Raw genomic sequence first — 26,411 nt, forward strand, 5'->3', positions numbered from 1 at the left:
AGTTAGGGTTGCATTCTGCTCGTCGAGACCAAAGGGAAACGCGCATTCTGTTCGACGATGGATGATGGGTAAGCGAGAGAGCGGAAGCGAAAAAAAGCTGTGCGTGCCCGTGCTTTCAGAATCCGGTACGCGAGATATCCGACAAAGATGCATGTACAAAGGGGGTGCAAGAAGTAACTACGCAAAACCGAGTTCCTAGAAAATAAAACTTGAGGTGTTGGAGAAGACTTACTGTAGGTCACAACTAGTCCTGTAGTAGCAGGCGATTGTGTACATTGTTTCATTGGGTTTTTTCATGGATTTGTTCATGGAGGCAGGTTCGATAGATTAGGGGAATCGCACATGAAAAGAAAGAATCGAAAGAATTCGGTTAGAATAATGACAGTTCGACAGCAGACCGGATCGGTGAGTGAATTTTGCTGGTAAAGCGATCTCGTCTCTCATTTGCTTTTTTTTTTAGTTCGGTTCCTGGACGTGTGTGCGTGTCGTGTCGTGTATCGGACTCCGACAACGTCGTTTTCTTTTTCTCGCTTTTTTTTGGTTCCTTTTTTCTTTATTTTTTCTTTTTTCTTTTTTTTTTGTTTCTGTTAGTTTTCGAACGAACCACATTTCAGCAATCTTTCTTTCATTAAAAGAGAGAAAACCTCTAACTAGCGGTGGGTGGTCGGCGACAAGACATTTACCGGGGTATTGTATACACATGAGTAGTGAGGGGGTGTTACGGGCTGGGGTCGATACTTGCTGGGTCTAACGGGGTTTGGTGGTCCAACAATATTAGTCACAAGACACGAGGGCGTAGTGAAACAACTATGAAAGTGACAGGGGGTAGTAGCGATAATAAATTTATGAAGGAAAGAGAGTGTATCCTGCCTGACGGCATCGGACAAACGTACCTTCGCCGTTTCTGTACTCCAAGGTGTCGCAGTCGCTCGGCTGTTTCTTGTTGCACTCGTCCGAGGCCCTGCTGCATCGAAATCATAACATCGCATCAATCGAATCCAACCACACGCGGTGTATCTATTACGCGCTGATAGAAATTTGCCACTTGGGACTTCGAACAGACAGACAGAGTCTTTAGTTGTGTCTTTTCTTCGTGATATCGACTAATTAAACACCAGTGCCAAAAAATGATAAGACATGCCTCTTTGCACATCCAATTTATACCAAAGCTTTCAGATACTTTCTTTCTATCAACGCGTAATAAGAAACGAAATATCAGCCGCTCGAGGGTGGCCGATTGCATACCTTCTCAATATCAGAACGGTCATGATGATAATGATCACTAGCAGAACGACCACTGCCACGATAGCGCCGGCTATGATCCTCACTTGCATGTTGTCGTCCTCACCGACGTAATCTAAAACGAAAACGAACGTTCGCGTTCGAGAATCGCGTTCAAAGATCCCACTTACACGTCGCGGAAATAGCCAAGACAATTACCTAGACCCATCGCGTGCGGCGTTTTCTTGTACACCACCGGAGTATATTCGCCCCAGCCACGCGTCGTCTTCGCTCGAACCTGGATCGCGTAGTCCGTGGATGGTTTTAGGCCTTTGAACGTCGCGGAAAGGTCCGAGGTTTGGATGACGGTGGCGTTGGTAGCGTCGTCGTAACGTGGATAACACCTCACTGGAACAAATATCGAAAAACATTACAAGATCATTCCCATATCGAAGTTCTAAATACTCCACGTTATTTTCGAATCGCTCCTTTCGCTGAATCTTTCAGCAACTCGATAACCAATCGCATCTCACCTTCGTATCGCTCTACCAGATCGCTGTCCCCACCGATCTCGGTTATCGGAGCGTCCCAGCTGATGCTCAACTCGGAACTCTTAACGCTGGTGATGCGCACGTTGCTGACTAAGCTAGGCACGCTAGCCTCAGTAGTCACGGTGATGTCCACGTACTCAGATTTCCCTGCCAACGCCGACGCACCGTTCTCGGCGAACACTTGGAACCGATAGGTCGTCACCGCGTTTAGGCCCGTTATCGTGATCTTCGTGTCGTTGAAGACCTCCTGCTTATCCAGCGGAAACCAGAATTGTCCGATCGTCATCGATATACAATAGCAAAGACAAAGATACCGTATCGAGAATGAAACTTACGGTGCTGGGAATGTACTTGACACCCATGCTACAGGCATCGCAAACCACCCTGTAGGTAGTATCCGTCCTACCACCGAGCTGGTGAGGCGCGTTCCACGAGAGGATGACGGTGGATTGGTCGACGAAATTCACCGTCAAATTCTGCGGCGCCGACGGTGGTTCTGCAAAGGCAAACGATTAAACGGTACGGTCCCTGACGATGCCGGCAGCAGAAGAGGATCATCCACTCACGTGTACAGGGCATATTCTTGGGGTCCTTCTCCGCTCTGTAGTAGCCGGGATCGCATCGGCATTCCGTGAATCCGTAATCGGAGGACTTGCTGTGCGTTGGGCAGAGTTCGCAGCTGTGCGATCCCGCCTCGTACTTGAATTTACCGATCGGGCATTTCGTGCATTCCTGTTTCTCGACGTCCGCGTGGTAGCCGGGCTTGCAGTGGCAGGCGCCGGTCGGCAGGTACCATTTTCCGTCTCCCTTGCAGAGGAAAGTGGGCTGCTCGACGACCATAGCGTTGTCCACGCAGGTGCCGTTCGTCTGCTCGATCAGCGCGACCTCCTGGCCAGTCGGCGTCGCCGGGAAGTGCGCGAAGTTCACCGAAATCTCCGGGCAGCTGATATAATAGACCTTGATCGCTAGAATCGAGATACAAGCGCCCTGATCGCGGAACGCGAAGTACACGCCCTTCTTCGTCACCGGGACCGACTTCACCTCCGTGTTTATCACGACTTCGGTGTTCGTGTTGAACCTCCCCTCGCCAGCGGCGATGCGTCCTGCGAATCAAGGGGAACGTTTTGTCTTCTTTGGCTTCTTTCACTCCCGAGGAGAAAGTTTTTCCCAGCGGGAAAGCGGGGATAAAGTTTGCCGGGGCTTACCGATCAACTTGTAACTGTCGGTCTTCCATGGCGGCGGCTCCTTGGTGGCGGCGTCGAACTCGTAGTAGAGCAGACTGAAAGTTTCCTTGCAGCTGCGCGCGGTTCCCGGGAACAGCGAGCAGTCACGGATCGTGAATTTGATTTCTACGTACATGCGGTTCGCCGGACCCCTCTCGATGAACGGCGTCCACAGCCAATTGTTCACGTTGTTGTGCGCGACGTCGCAGACAACGTAGCTCCGCCAATTGATGCCCCTGTCGAAGTTCGTGAACGACTCTTCCACCCACTGCAATCAAGCCAGAACACACGGGACGATCTTAATTTCGTGATGCTCGATAGCCACTCGTCTAAAGAGCGCGAGGTCGCGGGGCGCGGGACATTTTCTCGCCCGTCAGCCCCCGGATTTATCCTACGCGCGCGCCGAATCAACCGCGATAAGATAAACGGAGTTTAAATAACGCGAGGACCCCGCGACTCAGGGGATCCCCGGCCGCGACCCTCGGAGAACCGGCGTTCGCTGTTTGCGTTCGGATTACGCGAGATTCCACCGCGTCAGCATCTACGAAATCAGCTTTTCTCGAACCCCTCGTCGCGAGTTGCTCTCTCCCTCTAGCTCCTCATCCTCCTCCGTCTCCTCCACCTCCTCCTCCTCCTCCTCTTTCTCCGACTAGTTCTTCCGCTCCACGCTTCAAGGTCTTCCTATTGATTTCAGCTACCCTGGCCCTTTTGATGATATTTACAGAAACAACGAAGACGGATTACCGTCTCCGGATTTCGAAGTTCCAAGGAATTCCGTCGGGGAGTCAGGCGACTAGAAGGATTTGTTCGAGCGAGAAGGGGTGGACAACGGATAGAGACTACGATTTTCGATCTCTATCAGTTCGATCGCTAGACCGGGACGTCCGAGCTGTATATGCGTCGAGGATGAAGAGAGAAAAAGAGAGAGAGAGAGAGAGAGAGAGAGAGAGAGAGAGAGAGAGAGAGAGAGAGAGAGAGAGAGAGAGAGAGAGAGAGAGAGAGAGAGAAAGAGAGAGAGAGAGAGGAACGGAGGGGCCGCGCGTCCGTGGTCCGTGTCCGATCCGAGGAACCACTTGTCCGTCGACGTTGGACGCGGTATCCTCCCTCGGCAAATGACGAGGCGGAGAGGCCAGGTCGTCGACTTGCGACAAACAGACCGCAAGGAATTACCGGCGCGCGTTACCATTAGTTTTATTGCCCCCCTCGGCTCGGGCTCCGGCTCGGGCTCTCTCGGGCTCGTCCCGAGAGAGACCGCAAAAAGTTCCGACCGTGCAAGAAGGACCCGTCGTCGTCCTCGTCGTCATCCTCGTCCTCGTCCTCGTCGACAGACTCCGTTCCCGTCCCTTCGTCTCTATTCTCTTTCTCTTTCGATACCCGCGGAGGACGGGCCCCTACGTAGGTAAGAACGCGCAAAAACCGGGTAGATCGAGAAGAGCAGGCTTCTTTACCCAGAAGATTTTCTTGCGGACGTGTTTCCGGCAGGGAGGCCGCAATAAATTCAACCGTACGGTTACTCGGTAGCACAAAGAGATTATTACGGGGGAAAAGATGACGAGGCGGCCCGGCGGGGCAGAAAAAAAAAGAGAACGACGAGAAGTTCGTCTCGTTGGGCGGGGTGAGGGCTGCAGGTTGTTCGACGTCGGACGATCGCGGAAAAATCGAGGCAAATCGCGCGACGTTAATTACCTCGCTTCGGTTATTGCAAGTCGATCGCAATTATCGACGGAACGGGGCTACGAGCACGGCACGGCGCGACGCGGAGCTGCGACGGAGCGACTCGAGTTATCCGTTTCCGTCGTGGAATCGCGGGAGACGGAAGCCGCGCGGTAATATCGTAGCGTGCAAAGACTATTAGAGGAACGAAGAAAAGTCCTGGAGATGTTATTTCGACGCCTCCGCCGGAGCTTTATCGCCTGGGAAATTGCGTTAGGACGGTAAATTCCACCCCCGCCCATTTCTCTTTCCCTCGGTGTCTCCGCAGCTCCCTGCCCCGCCGAGCATCCCGTTCCCGCTCGTTCGCTCGCGTTGTTTCTCTCCGTCTCTTTCCCACCTCTGATCTCCTGTCGCCTCTTCGCCGCGCTTTTACGTCATTCTTCCACGAGAGCCTCCGGAGCTGCCGCGAAGCGAAAAAAGACAGAGTACGCGCGTCGTTAACGCCGCGGAATTTAATTGGATCCCGCCGAGACGTCCTCTTTTAATGTGCCGCGTCAATTTTTCGGCGAGCCGGATTTCCCAGCGGCGCGACCCTCCCGTGAAATTTCTTATTAGTGGCGAGAAATAAAGAGAAAAAGGAGAAAATAGCAGGGAAGAAAAGGGAGAGACAGACGGGATCCTGGAATACGGCCATAGGAATCGATCCCGAGGCAGCCGGGGCCGGGTTCGTTAGCAAATGTTCCGCGGCGCACGGCGTTCCAACGAATTTCGCGGGGGTGAAAAGCGGACGTGTTTCTTTCTTTCGAACCGGGCCAGCCAAAGTATCAACGGGTCGAGTTTCCCTCGCGCTTTCCACGGCCGCCGGAGATTTGAAATGAAATTAATTACACCGGTTAACGTGTTTCGCGCCTCGGGTTCGTTAGCGTGCCGCATGCGAGATTAGCGGGAGTGCAAGGCAATTTCGCTTTTTATCGCGTGAAACGGCAAATTCGCCGGACTTCAGGGTGCGCTGTTTCCCAATTAGTCGCGATCGATCGGATCGACGGGGACGGGGACAGGCTGGCCTGGGAACGAGACGGGACGCGACGAAACGCGACGCGAACCCGCACGACTCGACCCGCCGCAACGCGGCGCGAATCCATTAGCGGCGTCGATTCGAGGATCGAGGAATTCCCTGTATTCGAAATCGGCCGAGATAATAGAACGTACGTAGCCGGGCATGATCGCGATGGAAGTAGTAAATCGAGAGGCAAAAGCGCGTCGCGAATTCGGCTGGAACATAGGGCGGCTCTCTGTACGGGGAGGGGAAAAAATATTTCCGCTCGGCGTCGCGTTTAATTGCTTCGCGTGTAATGGCCGCGCGATATCCTCCCCACGTCCCACGGCGGCCCTCGACCCTCGCCGTCCTCGACAAAACTGCGGGAAAAATATCGTTCTTCCGCGTCGATCGTCGATTATTAATTCGCTCGGAAATTATGTCGAGCACGAACGCGCGCCCTCGTCGCCGCGCCGCGCCGGTCTTCACGATTTTTCAATCGGCTCGGATTGACTCGCGGTCTGCCCCGCGATATATTCATCGGCAAATCCGCGGCGGCAGCCGCGGCTGTGGCAGCGGTACGAGCACGCGAAGCGAGGGAGAAATAAAAAAAAAAGGAAAACGCTGGAAGAAAGGGAAAAAACGGCAGATCCCGAAGAATACCCGGAGGAACGTTGACCCGGACAAAAGAATCCTCGACGTATAGAAAAAAGCGACGTTCCGCCGTGCGCCGGTTATCCGACATCCGCGATGGATTCCGCGGTCTTGTTCCCGGAAAACGATGAAATTCAGTCCGCGGCAATAAACTGTAACGCGTTACACGAACCAGGCATTAAGCTATCGATTTGTCGGGAACACGAGCATCCCAGGCCGCAAGCCTGGCTAGACGAGTCTCGGCTGGGTCGAGCGGATAGCCGTTTTCTATTTCCTCGCGGATCAACCGCGCCAGTAAATAGATATGAACTGCTGGTTTCGAAATAAAGCCAATAAGCTTCGCGGCGGTCGGAGGGAGCGAGAGACGTCGCGCTCGTTTCGCGAGTCAACGGTAGAGGATGGCCGAAGGAAAGATGCGAGAGAGAAGGCTACAACGGCTTTCTTTCTCTCTCTTTTTCCCTTCCTCAATTCTCTGCTATATAGTCTCGGTGAAATGGTCTTTCTCCTGGTATCTCCTTCCCTCTTTCATCTCTCTCCCTCTCTCTCCGTCCCCCCCTCTCTTTCTCTCCGCTTTCGTGGCCGTAATATTGCCACCATAATCGCAATTCCGATGGTGTAGCCTCGGTCTATGAGGGTGGAGGAACGTTCACTCGTGGGAAGACTTAGGGGGTTGCGCGGGGTAGACGAACTTTCAGTCTAGCGGAGGGTTCGCGGATCTTAATATATATTGAGCTCTCGTGCTCCCGACCACCCCTCGGCTCGGCCTTGGGGTTAGCTGTGCAACGGGGAGCAGAACGCGTACCACCGCCTCGCCTCGCCTCGTTCCTCGAGGTACGCGCATCACGTTCCGCCGTCCGTTTCACGGCAGCCACCTCGGGCAACTAGCTCGCGCGGGTACGCGATTGGCGGAATCGCGAAAGTTAAATTAACTCCGGGGGCAAGTTGCGCGACCGTGGCGAGGGCCGGGAGAGAGGATTCGATCGAGCGGCGCGGAACGGCTCGGCGGCGGCGGCGGCGGCAGCGGCAGCGGCTCGTTCGACTCGGCGAAATGCTTTTTTTGCGGCCGAGTCGACGGACTCCGAGAAGCCACTTTGCAGTCGATATTACTCTCCGCGCGATGATCGTTATACGGCCGGCCGTGTTTACCCGGGACGATCGTTGAATCGCGTAATTCAGCTTTCTTATCTCTCGCATCCGGTGCTCATGACCTCGAACGCTGCTCATCGGTCGATCGTTAATCGGTAATCGTAACGAGGGATATTCCTTCCGAGCGAACCGGAATGTTCAACGCGCGACGTCTTTCGCTCCCGTGATCGGGACGGAGCCGATCCGCTCGATAAACTCCTACCGAGCCTGACCGCGCGGCTCGCACGCGTATCCGCCGGATTACCTCCGAAATATTAGACGCCGACGGGAAGAACAGAGGGACGGGCGCGACGAAATCGTTTCGCTCGGAAGAAAGCCGTAGAGGTTCCGACCCGATATTGGCAGGGGGCGAGAACAAGTGCGCATATGTGTGTCCGAGCCACCCCTCGGACGATATAGGGGTGGTTACGGAGGGCGCCAATCGCAAACTCGGCGTAGCCGGTTTATTTGGCACCCCCCGAGCCGATACATCGACGCCCGGACGGGGAAAGTCGCTCCGAAGTGCCATTTAAGGAGCATTTCCACGGGTCTCGGGCGTTAACCGAGATTTTTCTCCGCGCCGAGGGAGGGTTACGTGGAAACGAAGGAAACGTCGCGACGAAGCGAGTAGGGAGGGACCAGCGCGAGATCGACGGAGAATTTATTTCGGGATTATTCGTCGGGGGATCGCGCGTCGGAGATACAACAAATCGTTCCCTTTCACAGGATCGAAACGCCGCGCCGCGATCCAATTCCCGGCAGTCAGATTTATGATCTGGAGATCGACTTCCGACGGTCTAGGTCTGCGTCGAAGATTCGATTACGACCGCCCGGCGCTAGAAAAATACCCGATAATCGCGCGGAACCCAGCGACGGCGAATTCATTGGCAAACAGCCGTGTTTTCGTTTACTGCGCGACTCGTAGTGGAATAAGGAACAAACGCACGTGCCTATCCAATCTCTCCCGACGACGATACGTCACGAATTTACCGGTTGTCCGTCGAAACGGAGTGTCTGCGAGTCGCGACCATCGATGTTCATTCATCCGTGACGAGCCTAAGCGGCGACGTAATATTTCGAGTCGGCTCGGCGCAGCGCGTCGACAGTGCCGCGTGTCTGAAGGGCTGAACGCGCCAATGACCGTCGCCCCTGACGAGACGGCACGTCACACCGTAACGAGGAGGGCTGCACCGGCGAGCCACGTGGGGCTGAAAACTCGACCACACTAGACCGTGGCGCGTGGCCGTCTTTTTTCTATTTCAACCTCCCTGCCAGCCCTTTAGCCAGGCATGACCGACCTGCGGCCTACTATAAGTAATTTTGCGACCCTATCAAATTATACTCTGACAGCTTCGTTGCAAACGCTCCGAATAAAGACATTCCATCGGCGCTCTAATCGATGTACGACTTTCCTAGTTTCCATCGCAGCGCCGCTGCGAAGGTGCTCCTCGACGACGCTTGGCTCGCGGTCGAAACGCGAGGCTCGAGACCAACCACGTACCGCGACCCGCAACCGGAAGTCTGAAACGGTACCAGCCAGCAAGCCAGCCACGGCGGAATCCTCGAATTCCTAGCCCCGTCTCGCGTTCGCGTTCCTTTTCGCGTGAGTCTGTCGATTCTCGAAAACACACGGGCCCGACCCCGGGAACGCAATTTACTCCGACGTCGGAAACGAGGAGGCAACGGCAAGACAGACAGACAGACAGACAGACAGACAGTCAGACAGACAGACAGACAGACAGACAGTCAGACAGACAGACAGACAGTCAGACAGACAGGCTGAGCCAATAAAAGGAGCTCTCGACCGGGCAGCAAGAAGAACGAGACTCGGGGAAGATCCAGCGCGCGGCTCACGAGAGTTGCGTGGAGTTCGGGAGTGTGAATGGAGTCTGGTCCAAAGATACACCGAGCGATATCCCGGTGCTATTTCGAGTCGGGCGGCGAGTGTCGGCGCGTAAGGGGCGTAGCCGGGCAATGATCGTGGAGCAGACGGGCCGGCACGTCGGTTATAGGCTCCGTGCAACCGGGCACCGATCGAACCCGCGCCGTGGGGTGAAATTGCGAGTCGCGTTCGTCCACCGTCGGTGATCGTCCTGCATACTCGATGTAATTTTTCTCTTCCTGCTCTCCGGCGCCGCACCCCTCGCCGATGCCAATTGGGAGGGATGGATTGGATATGCCCGGCCGCACCGGAACCGATCTTATGCTAATTCGAAAGGGAGAAAAATCGCGTCTGGTACGCCTCTCCTCGTTCCTCTTAGTCTGGACGGGGGCGGAGGCGGAAAACGCGGGGTTTATAAAATCGCCGGGAATTAGCCGGGGCGCAGGGTTAGATCGCCGAAGGGGGTCGGCTTTAATATCGGAAGGACTTGCTCGGCCCGGGACCCTCGACGCACGCCCCTGGACCTGTCAGTTTGACGTATCGCAGTCGCAGGAATCCATTATATAGTCAATTACTCGTCGTGACAGGGAACGCGCGCGCGGACGAGGCATCTGACGCCCTCCAATGCACTCTCTCTCGCGAGGCATCGATATCCAGGGCGAACTTCGCGTCCGCGCGCGTCCCGTGAAATTCAGAGAGCCGAACTGTCCGATGGAATACGCTGCAGTTGGTGCCGGGGGAATCCGAATTCGAACGGGAAGGTAGGTGAGTGCGAAAAGATTCTCCCCCTTCGGTTCCCCGTGGGACCCGCCATCGCGTGTCGGGTCAGGCATTTCGGCGATTCGCTAAAGTTAGACGACGCCGGGAGAGACCCCGTACGCGCTCCTCTCGTCAGCCTTCGAATCTTTTGGGAACGTTCGAGGAATTTAGATAGGCGGTCGGGAACGACGGGCTAGACCGTTCGGGCAGCGAAAGGAGAGGCAAAGGGCAACGAGTCCCGGGGCTGCGTTAATTAAAATTCGCGAGTCCATCCGTGGATCCCAATAAACCGGTGAAAATATTGCGACGGACCAAGAGAGGGGTCAAAGGGAAAGGGTGAGGGGGAGAGGCCGGCTGTGGACGAGCCGAGCAATTTCTGCGACGAGGTTGCACGGCAGGTTGCACGCAGCGAGCCGGAACCCTCGATCGAACCTCGTTAACTATTTGAACTGGTTAACGGCGCGGCGTCTCCTGCACGCGGTCGCCCCGCTAGACGCGATATTTGGATAATAATCGAGTCCTCGGCGCGGTACACGAGCCGTATAATGGCCGTCCAGATGGTACGCGGGCAAAACGATCTTCACCTGCCGGCAAACGGCTTTCCTACGACCATTGTTCGCTCCCGTCCCCTTTCTCTCTATCCTACCCGGCACATCGCGACCTTTGACGCCCCGAGTTACTTCGCCGGGATTGCCTTTCGATTCGGCGAAATATCAGCCGCGGAAACGGGCGCCGTTTCGCTCCAGAAACGCGACGCCTCCCGACGAATCAGCTTACGGATCCGTATCGTCTATCTATCTCCGAGTGCGCTACAGACCGGCCCGTAGAGATTATTAAATTAAAAATACAATTTCCCGGGTAACGGGGAGAACACCAACGGCCAGCCTCCGTCCCCGCTTCAATATTTTTCCAGAGGCTTAGCCCGAGCGAACAATGCCGTCTCGACTTGGAAAGATATCGCGTCGACTGGATATAACCGAGGGAAAGGGAGAAAAGGGGAGAAGAAGGTCGCGGCGACCGGTCGGAGGGGAGAAAAGAAAAACCGAGGAACTCGGGGAGGAGGTCTTCGCCGGAGACAGCGAGACTAGAAGCAGCCCTTCTCTTTGCTCCGAAGAAATTGAGTTTCTGAGTTCGCTTTTCCCGGGGGACGGCAACGATGATCTTGAATCGAGTCAGCCGAAACCGCGTGTCGCGACGCCAGAACCTTTATCGTCGCGATGAAACCGCGTTTATGATAATCCAACAATGGGAACAATGTGGGTAACGATGAGGTACGTTGCTCGGTTACAATGGTAGCCGGCTACGCGGCCTCTCACCTAGAAAGACAGCCCTGGAATCGGTAGGAGAGGCGGCAAGGGGAGGTGGGACGAGCCAGAAGAGGGTCTCCTCTTCGCTCTCTCCGGGTTTCGGCTCCCGAATCTTAATTAGGAATTTCACGAGGACTCGAGCAGCTACCTCGAGTCCGTAGGAAACGGAAGAGGGCACACACCGTCCACCGGCGAGGCAGAGGAGAAAAAAATAATGTCGTCTCGGCACCCCTGTCCGATCGCTGCGTAGATAAGCTCTTTGGAGATAGCGCGATCACGGGCGGGAAACGAGAAAGGGGTTCTCCGCTCTCGTGCCGCTCCTTCTCTTTTTTTTTCCTCTCTCCATGGATGCGTTCTCTACTGTGCCCTCACGAACAGAAGGGGACTTGTTCCACGGCTCTATAAAAGAATCGAGAAAGATTGCTCCGGGAACGTTGTAAAATTAAATACTTTCCGTCAAGACGCGGAACGACCACGGGGTCCTCGGGTTACGGCAGCCGCCACTCGCCCCCGCTGCCCTCGCCAAGCCCCCCTCGATAATCGATAAACGTATTAACTTTTTAAGCGGGACGGTAAAGCTCGATAACGATCGAGGAAATTTCGGGGCGGCCGATAATTCAGCGACGCGCGGAGCGAAGATCCGGGGGGAGGATCTTAATTGACCGGGGCACTCTGCGAATTAGAGGAGGTTCTGTGCCTCCCCATGGCTTCCGGTCTCTACTTTATGTTATGGATTCCTCTCGGCCAGCGTTATACTCTCGCGCCAGTTTCCCGGAGGAGCCGCAATTTCCGTCGTTTCGCGTGGACGCGAAAGTTTCTGGGCAACTTTTCGAGCAGATTAATTCGGGAATTTATCATCTTCGGGAGCAGGTAGGGCGGAGGAGCGAGAGGAAGGGAGCCGTGCGGCCGAGGCCCGCTGACCGTGGCTGGAATCGTTCCGGCCGAAGAAATAAAAGTTCCGCGAAACAAAAGGCTCGAACTTTTTTCGACTCCGCCGCGGGAATGGCTGGCAACCGGCGTTCCCGATCCCTCTCTCATCCGGTGTTTTTCTTTCTGGTCGCATAGTGGCCCTGTTTATGGCCCCTTGACCACGAAATATCCCGGCGAGTCTCTCGAGGGTGAAAAGCAACGAGTACTCTCTCTCGTCCAGTGGGCCGCGCGAAACTTTGCGCAAGGATATCTCCCCGAAATCCGAATCCCTCTCGCAGAGGATCTATCTCCTCGCCCCACGCGAAACCTCTTGTCACCTTCGCAGTCCCACGTTCGTCGTTATCCCTCTGCGACCCTCCGTCTCCGTCCCTAATCCACTCCGTCCGACCGGTACCGCGGTATTTCGGAAATCCTCGCGACGCACCGCAGATATTTCAGGTTGGAAACGCATACAGCGGATCGCGCGCGCGTCGAGACGCGAACCTCGAGGAGCCCGCCACTCGACGACTAGTGTCAATAAACACGGGTCCGTTCTAACGACGCGGTCGGGATGACAGATATATATACGCACCGGGACCCGTGGGTAAGAGAAAGAGAAATCGGTCGCGGGAACGGAGGACAAAGAGGAACGGTAAAGAAGAAAAAGAAGAAGAGGAGAGAAAGAGAGAGGAAGAATGAAGAAGAAAAGAACGAAGTAGGGAGAAGGAGGGAGAAAGAAAGAAGAAGCGAGGAAGAGGGAGAAAGAGGAGGGAACGGAGGCGCAGGCAACGGCCTGCAGAAGCCCCGAAGGCCGTTCACATGAATACCAGTCTTTCCATTAGTACTCGAATGGAGGAGAACCCCGGCCGATGCATGATCGATACTCGTAGATCCAATCTCGCTCGGGCCTCGTCCAATCGCGATCGAGGACCACCGCGAGATACAATGTAAGCGAAGCTACGCGTTCCAGCCCGCCGCCGTTTCTTTCGCGCGCGTGTCTTTCGAAGCTAGCTCCCGATATCGCGGCGATCCTCTTAAAGGTTGGTCTCTCTCTTCGCGTGTACCAGCCGAGGAAACGGTCGGCGAGCCAGAGTTCTCGAATGGGACAGGAATTTCGGGTTCCGCGCGATTTCCGTTCCGTCGAGCCGCGCGACTCAACGAAACAGGAGGAAAACGTAGGTGAGGAGAAGAGGGCAATTACGGCACGGCGAAAGCAGGCCACCGTTTCCTCGAAATACCGAGGTGGACAGTAGTTTCCACTCTAGCTCGGCGGATTCTCTCTCGTTGCCGGTTCCGCTCTACCCACTTTCCATCCGCCACCTCCTCTCGGGAGGCTCGGAATATTAATGTCCCTCATATTTTATAGAACCACTCGGAGGGCACGGTGCTCCCTGCCTCCCTCCGACCGACTCCTCCACCCTTTCTCACTCCCTCTCTCTCTGTTTCCTTCGGAGCGTGCGTGCCATCCTCCTCCCCCGCCTTATAAAGGACTAAAAATATATGTACGTAGGGTGTGCGCGGGCACGGTAGATCCTTATCCGCGGGGACAATGACAAAACGAGCAAAGGTCGAAATACCTAGAGAAGTTAATTCGGTTGTCGGTTCGCGGCACCTCCCTTCCTTCTCTTCCTCTCGCTTCCTCGCTTCCCTTCCTTCCGTCCCATTTCTCTCCCTCCCCCGACCGACCGTTTTCTCTCCATCCCGGGCGTCGCTCGTCGGTTCCGTACACCGGCTCCGGCGGCCTTATCAAGCCCGACTTTTTATTTTTCACCCGATTTCTCTAACCCCGGACTGGCTCTCTTCTCTCCCCGGTGCCGTATCCCGTAGATAATTTTAACGAGCACCACATTTTTCTCTGGGAAATGACCCCTTCGCGGATTAGAAGGAGCTGCTTCAGAGAAGAGCGCAGGAGACACGACGATCGTTTGCGGAGGGCACTCTCGAGCTCTTTTAGCGAACCGCCGGCTCCCGCTTCTTCTTTATCTCCCGCCTCTTCGTTCGTCTCCGTCTTCATCTTACTCCTTCCTCCTCCTCTTTTGTTCGGACTCGAAACAACGCGTTTGTCTCCCGGCGAACCTACGGGAATACACGTCCGAACGCGTGGATAAATCATTCCATCCGCCTCTCGTTCTCTCTCTTTGCCTCTCCCCCGAGAGAAAGCAATTTATTACCGTGCACCGCTCTACTCCGAATCGTGGAATTAATTTCTCCCCGTAATCCTGGGTCGTTAATGTTTCGCGCACCGATTCCAGACGAGGAAAAGGAAAAACGCGCACAACCACCGCACGGAGCCCAGCCGCGCCGCCTTTTTTCTCGTCCGTCTCCGCGCGATTTCATCGGCAGCTCTAACGTAGCCGTGGAAATTTTCTGGCAGCCTGCTTTAACCGTTTCCACCGCGCTCCGTATCTGTCCCGCGTGTCGATACCATCGTCCACAATAAAATCGCGGGGATATTATACGCGACCGCATGGGCGGTTCGCGCGGCGACGCGGCCGATAACGAACGGGCGCCCCTTTTCGGCGAGTGGGATCGAATTACGAGTGGATCTCTTTATCGCGGTCATCTGAACGCCAGCTTCCTGGCCCCGTTCGCTCGTAAAGATCGCGCCGATCGGTGAAATCATCCGTTCCCGTCTAGAATTCGTTTTCCTTCGCGGAGTCAACCCTTCGATGATCAAAAGGGTGCGACGTTGCTAACGGAATACCGATGATCCCAGCTCCGTAAATCGCAGGGGTGGTTCCTTTTTCTGTTCCACGGGTGTCCTTCATCGCGTTCCTGGTGTCCGTTCAACGCGCACCCTCGTTTTCTCCGTGTGCTCGTCGGAGGAGCACGAACACGAGCCGAGGTTTCCCAAATTGACTTTCGCCCCACGGTTGTCAGTCCGCTTCTCGGATCCTCTTCTCGGGTGGGCGCGAACACTTTGGTATGCGAGAGCCGGTCCGAGGGAAAACTCGGGGAACGGCTCCTTATTTTCGAGCAACAATGGGCCACGGGATGAATCATCGATGCCGAAACTTACCGGCTACGATAGCTTGCGGGGTCCTTTCCCGTGGCGCGAGGTCCTTTGAGGGGGTTGAGCGTACCGCGGTGCCAATCGAACCAACCAACCAGCCAACCATCCAGCCGGCGAACGGTGGCTCGACCCTTCGACAAATTGGCAATCCGCTCTCTCGCTCTCTCGCGGGACACGGGTTCGAGTGTCCTCGATCGTCCTGGCGCACGTGAGGATCGTTTCTTTTGTGTTCGCGGCGTGCCGCTTCGAAATTTCCCAAGACCGGTTTATCGATCATCGACAGCCGCAAAAGAGATTGGCACCGCGGCTGCCCTCCGCGGGAGAGAAACGTGCGCGATATTCAACGAGTATGGATGGCGCGTTCTCCGGGGCTGCGCATTTTCCCGTCCGACGAAAATTTGATTATCCCCGCTAGCTGGCGGCTAGGCGAGGCGAGGCGAACGAACAACCCAGCCTCCGAATTCAATTCCGAGCCGGCTTTCGTGCTACCCGAGTCGCTAGTTTTTCTCGTTCCGCGCCTGGAACGTCGGAACTTTTTCGAAGGGTCTGTGTGCGCTTCCGTGCTCCCACGTGACCTTACGGTTGATTTAACCACTCTCTTCCCGACCCGTTGTATCCATTTATCCAGCGCCACCCTTGCTTCCCTTTTTCTTGTTCGGATCGAGAAAATCGAGGCGAACTGAGTGAGAAAGGGAGGCCCTGGTAAAAAAGAGAAGCGTGCGTCGGTATTGCGCTCGTGACGGTTCTCTTGGTCTCCGGTTCGTTCGATCCCCTTGTCTACGTTCATCTTTCTTTCGCTCGTCTTCCCCATGGGCAACGTGGTCACGTCCCAGTCGCTATGGAAACCGGGCCGAATCGAGATGGAAACTCACCCTCCGCGTCCTCACACCCGTCTCTCTCTTTCCCTCTAGATTTTACCCCGTCACGTATTCGACTCTCCCTTTCTCTCTATCTTGCCGTGTTCCATCTTCCTTTAATCCAGACGCGGGCGCAGTCTGCCTCTGTCTTTCACCGCCGCGCTGTCCTTCCCTTCTGGTTCTGATCTCTTCTCACCCTCTCCCTTCCAGTCGCCTGGTCTCGTTAGTTTAACCCACGCGCACCGAATCGTAATGGGAAACGTACAGATGCATTAGGAGAGGCTTTGCCATCCTAGATACCCCCGATGCCAGCCCGGCTGCCACCTTCAAAGCTATTGCCGCTCGCTCCCCGTTCTTCCAATTCCCGGCACCCTGTCCCACTCCCTCGCCCGTTTCCCGTCTCCTTTGTCGCTCCGCCTCACCTTCGCGAACAATGCGTCCTCCGTCGACGCTTCCGTTCCGTATCGTTTCGACGAGCTTCCTATGGGATCCGTTCCCGGAATCGGAGAACGATTTTGGGACGACCGTCGACGACCGGTACGGAATTCTTCGAAGGTGCACGGTTATCACGTTCATCGCCACTATGAACCACTGATGACGTAGTATGTGTCAACGGTGTGTTAACGATGCGCGGGAAAAATATCGCGAGGATCTTATTCTTGCATAGCGAAAATGAATAAAAATGATTGCTAATTACTTAATATCGCAATTCTTGCACTATTACCCAGGTGGTTATACTGCAGAACTTTTTATAGAACAACTATTAACTGTATCCAAGCAAATCAAACATTCTTCCTATGGCAGCGAACGTATTCACGTTAACGTAACGATGCTCCTCGTGCCAGGAATATCGCGACCGAAAAGGAGCACCGTGGCTCCCGTACAAAATTAAATCTCGATCCGATCTATTCCGTGACGTACATGAGATTCGTGGTTCCCGCGGTGGTATCGTCGAGACATCAGACACGCCGCCGGTCGACCGGTTGTTTAACTTTCCGTACGCATTCGACCTATCCACCCGGCGATTTAACGTAGCCTCGGGTATATCGTTCCGCCCGGAGAATATAAAATGCGAGAGGCAGAGCGCCGGTCGCGTGGAGCTCCGGTGAATTCAGCTGCGAAGCGATCGGCGAGAAGGAAGCCAGACCAGCGAGAGAAACAGCCGGAAGTGGAATATCGGGGTGTCGTATGGAAATTGAATGAACGTTCCGGGAGGAGGAGGAGGAGGAGGAGGAGGAGGAGGAGGAGAAGTAGGAACGATCGCGGCGCGTGCGGCCGATACGATAAAGGAATTAGGAGGACCTTGCCAACTGCTCTCCACGAGAGTTCCCGATGGGCTCTGGCAACCAGACGGAACCCGACGCCCGTTTTTCTCAGTCGTCGTTCCACCGACTGGTCCGCGAAACGATAATCGTTCCCGTATCTTTTACGCCTCGCCCGCATCTCCGGCAGGCTAAGCCGTTGAAGGGTTAATCTGCGAGCGGCGCGAGCTCGAATCTGATCAAAGTCCTCCGGTTGGACTCGTTCCGGCCGCGATCCTATTAATTCGCCGTTCGTGGATCCGTAAGATCGTAGAGTAGAAAAGGCTAGAGAGGCGGCAGTGAAAGGCGGATAGACGAAGTGTACGAAAAAGAGAGAAAATGAAAAGGGAGTAGGGACAGACGAGAAAGGGGCCTCGGGAAACGAAAACGTAGAACGAGAAAGTTCAGAAGGTTGAATTTATGCTGGCGGTGGCTCGAGGTGGACCCATCCGGGGCGTTTGTATGCTTTGTACTCGTCGGGATGTCCTCTTTTTCTTTGTCCCCACCCCTTCCACCCACTGCCTAACCCTCACTCCAGCTGGAACGGGGGAAGACACGGATTTTTAGTATTCGCGGTGGTTGTCGTTTTTATGATTTTAATTCCTGGAAATTACTTTTGAGCAGGCGGATGGCTCGGTCTGGCGAAAGGGGTCTCGCCGTGGTTTCCGCCCCCGCCCCGTGTCGCGCGCGAGCGCGCCGAGCAGTTTGATATTCCGCCGCCGAAGGGAACTTTGTAACGAAAAGCGAGCGGAGAAACGTCGACGGTAAATGCACCCGGCTGCGCTTTCTGGATGTGTCGTGTATTGAGCAACGGCCGACACGGGGCGACGGACGGATGAATTTCAAAGGGACCAGGCGCCGGTTGGCAGGCCGGCTTGAAACGGGAGCGTTTGTCCGCGCGGCGGATTCGGCTGCGGAGGAGGAAAACATTTATTTGGAAGATCGTGACGTGAACAGAGGATTCCCGTATGCCCCCCGGTGAACGGGATGGTTCGGCTGTATTTGCGCAAACATCGGGGCCCGACGGCGAGCGACACGGCTCAACGCGGCGCCGTGTGGCGGAAGCCTCAAGAGTTTGACGCGGGCTTTGATTAATCCTCGCGAAAGGGGCAACGCTCGTCGCCCTGAGATTGACACGCGCGCGTAACGCGCTTTGCCGCACGCGCCCGTCCGCGCCCCTACCCCGGCCTCCCAGAGATCTAACCGTTGTTGTTCAGTCGCCGTGAAGAGACGTTCGCATACGAACGTAGGCGCAGGCGGCGGCAGCGTCGGCGTCTCGGCAGGCCGCTGGATTTATTCCCGATCCGGCGACACGCGGAAGAAGATGGGACTCGGTGATACAGAACGGAGAAACACCGATTTTGAATAGACCGTATGTAGGTATACGCGGTGGCCTATTCGAAGGCTCGCGTTGGAGCGCGAGGCAACGACGATCTATTATGCTTCGGCCGACAATTACTCGCGAGACCGGGGAGCCGCGGCGGTAACGGTACCCGCGAAATTCCGCAAAAGAAAAGGTTCGCGCCAAGAAGCGTCATCGACGCGTTAAATCGGCAGCAAACTTTTAGCAGACGTACCGAGCTCCTCGCAGATCCGTGCGAGCGTGTGCGCGTACGTGTGCACGAGCGTCTGAATAAAAGACGACGGGAAAATCGACGACGAGCTCGTGGCTCGTTGGTCGCATTCGGCCGGGAGAGGAGATCGGGCTCGGTCTCCTCTCGGTGCTCGAAGACGTGAGAGACAGGGCACGGTGCGCGCGGATCGTAATCCCTTGCCTCGTTGTATACGATGTACGCTCGCAGTATATTTCACTGAATTCTACCGGTGGAAGGTCTTTTAGAGACCCTTTGCGCTTTCATTGCCAACCACGGCCCGAGACGATTGATGCAGAAAACTGCATCATCCGCAACGAACCGTGGCTTTTTCTCTCTTAATTAACGCATCCGCGGCGCACTTTACGGCGATTGCGGATCCGGACGAAAAACGAAACGTTGTTATTTTAATAACGACCGCCCCGCGCGCTGCGCCAACTTTCGGCTAATTAGACACGCCGCTAATAACGGCTGGGACGTTTCGACGCGAACACCTACATTGAAACCGTCGCCGTTAAACGCCCGACGGATTTCCCGGCAATCCGCCTATAAAGTTTTCCGTTTAATTGTTACCGAGGAACGGTGAAGAGGGAAGCCTCGACGTGAGCCGATCACACGACACTTAAAACTGTGTCAAAGATGTTCGCCGACGCGGCCGGGCCTGGGGTCGACGACTCGTCTCTTTCTCTGTCCGTTCCCCGACCTACCAATCATACGCGACGGTGTATCAGGGGACGATCGGCGGAACGATCGAGCTCCATCCATCACGAAATCCTTTAGGCCCCTCGTCAAAGGGAAACGCGATGCGCGGCAAACGCGACGAAGAACTCGACGAGAACGCCGAACCGTGGAGAGAAGAACGACGGGCTGGAGGGCGAGAAGGGGAGCACGTGTCGCGATGTAAATTCGTTGCGGCGAGTGGTCGTGATTTAAAAATTAAATCTTAATCGAGTGGAATTCGGCCCACACGCTCGGTAAAGAGGACGATCTTGGCGGAGCGCGTGAGCGAACGCACACTGTCTAACGGAGTAATAAACGGACGCACGCGTGGATTAGTCTGGATAGGCCGTAGATCGCGCGGTTCGTTCTCTTTCTTCTCGTTTTCCTCTTTCTTCTCATTCTCCTTCTCTTTCTCTTTCTTCTTCTTTCTCCTCTTACCCCGCCCTTCTCCATCTTCCTGACTCCGACCGGCTGAAATATCTCAGCCAGTTAAAACGCTATCAGTTCTAATAAACGATCATTCGTCTGTTTCGTCCTCCCTGGTGTATCGTTAAATCCCGAACAACAGGCTGGAGGTGAGGACACGGGGGAACTGAGCAGCGAGCAAGAGCAAGGGAACGATCGAGAAAAAGGAAGAGAGAGAGAGAGAGAGAGTGAGAAAGAGAGACAGAGGTGGAGCGAGAGGAAGACGAGCAAGCCTGACTCCACGTTTTTCTTTTTTCAACCTGCACCGTCACGCGGTACACGAAAGGGATCGACACCACTGATCCAGATGTCGAGATCGACCGAGATACACTAGGGGCCGCGATGACGATGCCCCGATTCGATGTCACTTTCAATAAAAGATAACGCGACGAGCGCGCGCGGGTAACGAGCCCCGAAGCCCACCGCTCGAAATTTCTTCCGACCGGCGCGCGGTGGCTCGCGGATTTCGACGAGAACGCGACCCGACGTCGGCCCACGGCATCCACTTTGCGCGTCTATTCGGGTTACGGGGGTCCCCTTCGGCGCAGCTGTTGCAGCGACGCGACGATGGTGCATCCTCACCCGCCCCGTTACGAAATCCGTCGCTCGGGGGAGGCTCGGGGGAAAAAAATTAACGACAGCAAGCGCGGTGCGGCGAAGTCGTAAAATTTCGAAAACCCTCCTCCGATGGAAAAAAAGAAGGGTCGACGCGACGCGATGCGATGCGATGCGATGCGATGCGATGCGACGCCGGGTCGGAGGGGCGCGGCGTGCACGGCGTGGTGATTAATCCCGTGGAAACGGGCCGACGCTCGTGTGACCGATGGCGTGTCCCGGAATAATCCACCTCTATTCTCTCATTCGGCTCCGGGGATTAATTCCTGGGGATTAGCATTAATTTCGTTCCATCCGAGGTCAGTCGGGTGTCTCCGAGCGCCAGGGATCGCAGCAGCGCACGCCCCTCGGCCCGACGAAAGCGAAAACGGAATTCGGAGGATGATTTCCTACCCGAGGATGACGCGATCGCGAGAAATTTGACCTCCGCAGGGGAGATGAGGCATTCCTCCCCGCTGGGAGGCCCGTTAAGCGCGATCGAACGAATCGGTTACGGCGCGTACGGACACGAGGTGTCTGGCCGGGCGGCCGCGTGTCGTTGAACCTTTGTTCTTCGCCGCGAACTAATTACCGCCGAGAGTTTTCACGGCCGGGCCTCTTCTTCGGGGGGCCAGGAAATTTACGGCACCGCAAATTCCACGAATTTACGATGTTCCGCGCGAGGAAACGATAAAACCGAGAACATTGGGGGCCCGGGGAGACCGAACACGGATGGACACGGAGTCCGGACGATTAAAGGGGAGAGTTAACGAGCGGAACGCCGGTTGACGGACAAGTGTCTCGGAATTTTCGACAGGAAAAGCTGAGAAATCACCGTGGATATCGCGTTGCGAGAAGCGGAGAGACAGAGGGGCGAGGGAGAGGACTTGAACGCGCGAGAGCACGGCATCCGCGAGCCCGTGTTCTTCTCTTTCTTGCCGTGCGACGGGACCGGTACACGCTCGGCTAGTCACGAGGGACAGGATGAAATAAAGGACCGACGATGCAGATCACGCGACAACGATCCAATCCTGACCGAAGACGATCGAAGGATCGTACATCTATCGAGTGTCTCGATAAAACGTCTCGGCTCATCGGCTCGGAGGAAGCCGGAGAGGCCGGCCGGTGGAAGGACGGCGGGCGGGGGGGAAGGAAGAGAGACGGGACCGATTCCCATCCCCAACCCCTTTTCCCGCTCGTCCTTGCTCGTCGAGCGAGGAATCTCGCCGCTTTCGTATCCATTAAAACCGTTTTCCCATTTTTGCGCGGCGCGGCCTGTCCATCGTCGTGACGCGGAGTGGCCCGTCAACGAGCCGAGGAAAAAAGCCCGATCTACGATACATTACGATTAAATGCTATCTCGTCACGAACCGGGGAACCGTCGTCATGAGGCTTGCGTGTAAATCGATGGGATAAGTGGTAAACGCGTAAGAAGCCGCGAGCCGATCGAAAGATGGAAATCGAGGTTCCGCGGACTTGGTTCGTTTGATGAACGTCGACGGGAAAAGACGATCCCCTCCTCCGTCTTGCCTGTCTCTTTTTCCTTGGGCAGGAAGGCAGCGCGAGCGGTATCGGACCGCGAAAGCGCCGGAGAAAGGAGAAAAAGACGAGTCGAGGCGAACGATACGAGAGAGAGAGAAAGAGAGGGTGAGCGAGGTAGAGCAAGAAAGAACAAGAGGGACAGAGAGACTGGGACCGGGTTCTCTCTACCTGCTGCCGCGGAAGGCCTTAACGACGCAATCACCGGATAGCTCCGCCGTGATAAAAATCCCTGGGCGAAACGACGCCGGGCCACAAATCAGCAAACAGATGCGTAAGCGCGACTCCTGGGTCAGGCCTGGTTACGAGCATCGATCCAGCTCCGGTAACGACCGCGCTCGTCGACGATTTGGGACGAGCTTCGCGTCCCAGGACACGCTCGTAATTGCGTATAACCCATCCACGACGCAAGGGTGGGTTGGGAACAGGAGAGACAGAGAGGAAGAGGGCGAGAGAGAAGGAGGGAACCCGCCGACTAGCCTGCTTTCTTCCACGATTCGCTTCTTTTCCTTTTAATCGTGTTACTTGGTAGTTTTGCTGTCGCATAATCGTATTTGTACGAAGCCCCGAGCGCCGAGCCAGCCTTTAATCACCCCGCGTTTGCATTAAAAGCAGGGAAACACGATGTTTACCCACGTCTCTAATTATCTCGCGTCTTTCCAGGAATCGTGTTTCTATTCGCCGCGAACAGCCTCGTCCGGCCTCGTTTTTTCCCGTTCTCAGGCCCGCGCGCGCGAACCAACGAACGAATGCCCGCCCGCTCGCCCGGCTGACCCGGGCTACGATCGTTTCGCGGCCCGCCGCGATAACGTCGACGCGTGCCAGTTTCGTTCTCCGGATCGCTTGCGAAACTTCCTCTCCAGCCTCGATCCAGCGATTTCGTCCGCTCTGCCGTGAATGCGCCCGGAGTTTTCTGACCCCTCTCGGAATCTAGTATCTCGCGGGCCGCATCGAAACGGACGCGCTCCGATTCTCCCTCTCTCTCTCTCTCTCTCTCTCTCCCTCTCTCCCCCTCTTTCTTTCTCTCATTCACCCAGGCTCGAATATTTTTCCCTTGGAAATTGAGAAATCGTCCGCGACGTTATCTTTCTGTGGGAATAATCTGGCGTTCGTTTCCGAACAACACAGCTGGTGGACGTCGAAGATAGACTCGCGGAACAAATAAACTTAACCCTTTGTGGTCTTATGTTTGGGCAGAATCAACATTCAGGTTTACTTGAATCGTTTATTTGACCAATTTCTAGGATAATTTTACGTAATACCGTTACTGTCGTATGCAAGCACGACTTTAATCTCCCGAACGTTCTCGAGTAAGTCATTCAAGTGTCACAACGAAGTATGACCGAGTTAAATAACAGTCACGCGAGTTCCCAAGGGTTAAACCTTAGCCAGAGGAAACGGAGCAAGAGGGTGGAATTGATTTCGGAAATTATACGCGTCTCAGTTCGATCCTCGAGGCGATGAAACAGGAACGCGGGCGATCGCGGTTCATATTTGAAGGAGCATTAAATCGGTCGCGAAGACGCGCGAGAAGGCGAGCCCTGTAATTCGAAGAGGTCAGGAGAACGCAACCGCGGGACGAGAGGAGGCGGGCGATACGGGGCAGCAGGGAGGGCAGGGGTTATACGTGCTTATCGATCGGAGGCCGCGATTTCTTTCCGTTCCGCGAGGCCCCGATGAGAAATCTGTAATCGATACTTTCGGTTCGACGGCCGCGCGCGCGTATGGGAGCGTCGCGTTCGCCTTTGCTCAGGGTGGTCCGGCGCCGCGAGGGGCCCCGTCGACATTTTACGAGCCGAAAACACATGTACGTTCCGCAATTCGAGAACTCGGCGGGCCGCGAGGCCGAGTTTTACCGTTTCCTGGACACGAGAGCCTCGGCCCCGGCCACGGTTCTCGATTAATTCCGTCGAGCGCCGATAACTCGCTCGCTTAATTTCACCCGGGGTTCAGGACGTTCCGTTTTTCTGACCGCAACGGAAAGGAAGGGAGAGAGGAGAACGCCCAGCGAGAGCGTGCGATGGCCCTCCGTGGCGGCGGCGGCGGCGGCGTACGATTACTCGGGATTTTGCATAATGCGTCCGCACCGCACGATAAAGAAAACGGTGGACAGCCGGATCGCTGAGGGAGAGAGCGTGGAAGTAAAAGGAGAGGAAGAAGGGCAGGGAGGAAGAGGAGGAGGAGGAGGAGGAGGTGACGGTGGAGGGAAAAGGAGGAAAGAGGAACGGGCTGACTCACGCGTACCTGGAAGAAACGGAAACTCGATTACGGTACCGAGAACCCGATCGGTCGCTATTGGCAAATGACGCGCGTGGTTTATCCTCCCTTGGACGATAAAGGAAGCGAACGATAAAAGGGGGCCAAACGAGACGAGCAGCGAGACGTCTCCGCCTCGGAGACAAGTGCTTCTCGAATTTCCGTCTCGGAGAACCGATAAATCGTGTCCGGGGGAGGGAAAAAGGAGAGTCAGGAGAGAAAAAGAGGAGGGTTCGTCGAACACGTTCGTTCTGGTAATCGTCGCGAGCCACGATAATTTCGGACCGCGGATCGTCGCTCGTTTCGATAACGAGCTCCGACGCGGCGATCGATCTCCTCCTCCGGGGTTCGGAGCGTGACGCCGCCACCGGCACCACCAATCCGACCGGACTTTTTTCGCTCGGCTTTCGGCCCAGCTCGGCCCAAGGGCCGCTCTCTTCTCCGGTTTTACGTAAGCAAACGTAGGAAAATAAATCATCCACTTATCTGGCTAATAAATATTTAGCTAATAGCCGGCTAGTTATTCTAGACACACCCCCTTGGTTCGGGAGGTAACCCGATATTTATTATTCCCGCCTGGCGCCCCGAAATGTTCACAGCTGTACGATTATCGCGGCTCCACCCGGTACGCGTTCGGGCCAGAAAGACACACGCGCGAGTCTCCACCCTCCTACTTATGTAGTCTTTTTATGAGCTACGGGTAATTACTTAGGCGGCCGAGCTATCTCCATAAAATCGACCTACGACCGATATCAATTTTCCAGCCGGCGATACACCGGGAGACCCCGAGAACCCTTTTTCTCCTCGCACACGTACGATATAGGCAGCGTGCACACACACGCCACCCTCGCGTGGAAAGTCTACGATCGCCGTAGCACCTCGTCACCCCGTCGGGTAATTAATCCCGCACGACATCGCCCTATCGATCCCGGCCGTGAAAGATACTGCCCTTCGAGCGGCTGTTTCCATGCGGGAGGTGTTGAAAATCCGACGATGGGAAGTGAGTCTTTTCCCGCGCGACTGCCGAGACACCAATAAAAGTCCCTCGTAAATCGAAATATCTTTTCGCTGGAAAAGAATTCCGTGGAGCGCCGACTAACGAGTGTTTTATTTATGTATTTCTGGGCTCGGACGTCTCGACGGCGCGCACCGAAAGTCGAAACGAAACGGACAATGGCAGAGAATCGTGAGAAGTATCGTTGATGGACAATTGGCAGTCGAGGCAGACCGCAACAAGAGTCTTTTGCCGTGCGTTTTACTTTAAGACGCTGGTTCACCCTCTGCGCAGCATTTTGACAAGCTTCGAAAGCCTTTTCCATTAGAAACTAAACCAGGTATCGAACCCTTATCGATTATACATACGTAATTCAATTTCCCGATAGCGACTTTCACTTCTAAACGTGCATGTAAATCTGATCTAGGCAACAGGGCAACATTTTCAAGGGGTTAATTACTAGAGGCGTGCCTTCAACTCCAACCAATTAGACATTCCTCTCGGATACGTTCTCTCCATCAACACGCCGTAGAAGCGACGCGAGTCAGTTATCGTCGCACACCAAGTGAAATTATTTCGCGTCTCAATTCCGTCGCCGCGGAACGACGACGAACGTCCAAAGACTGACTCCGAAGACGAGGACACCGTGGATGACGCATTCGTTTGAAAATTCGCGAGAAAGGCTGCCGAACGAGCGCCCGCTACCGGTATGCAAAGCGCGAACACACGCGAGTGAACGGGTAAAGTGGACGCGAAGCGC

At 55.3% G+C, this 26,411-nt stretch overlaps 1 protein-coding gene across 12 annotated transcripts in view; it reads right to left on the minus strand.

The window, feature by feature from the left end:
• The window catches only part of Eph (Eph receptor tyrosine kinase), a 108,242-nt gene that overhangs the window by 17,674 nt on the left and 64,157 nt on the right, over positions 1–26,411 (minus strand). For 3 of the 12 annotated variants that reach the window (XR_013000018.1, XM_076373642.1, XM_076373639.1), the window contains exons 4-11: positions 2,978–3,263; positions 2,339–2,875; positions 2,108–2,268; positions 1,755–2,022; positions 1,441–1,629; positions 1,246–1,357; positions 894–964; positions 233–250 (exon numbers count right to left, since the gene is read on the minus strand). Coding sequence is in view for 11 of the 12 variants with exons in the window: in XM_076373642.1 (XP_076229757.1) it covers positions 233–250; positions 894–964; positions 1,246–1,357; positions 1,441–1,629; positions 1,755–2,022; positions 2,108–2,268; positions 2,339–2,875; positions 2,978–3,263 (1,642 nt within the window). In the remaining variant the exon portion in view is untranslated. The remainder of the gene's footprint in view (positions 1–232; positions 251–893; positions 965–1,245; positions 1,358–1,440; positions 1,630–1,754; positions 2,023–2,107; positions 2,269–2,338; positions 2,876–2,977; positions 3,264–26,411) is intronic. The other 9 variants (XM_076373646.1, XM_076373641.1, XM_076373649.1 and 6 more) reach the window with 6 other exon arrangements.

Source organism: Nomia melanderi, chromosome 14, assembly GCF_051020985.1.
Source record: "Nomia melanderi isolate GNS246 chromosome 14, iyNomMela1, whole genome shotgun sequence".
Taxonomy (NCBI): domain Eukaryota; kingdom Metazoa; phylum Arthropoda; class Insecta; order Hymenoptera; family Halictidae; genus Nomia; species Nomia melanderi.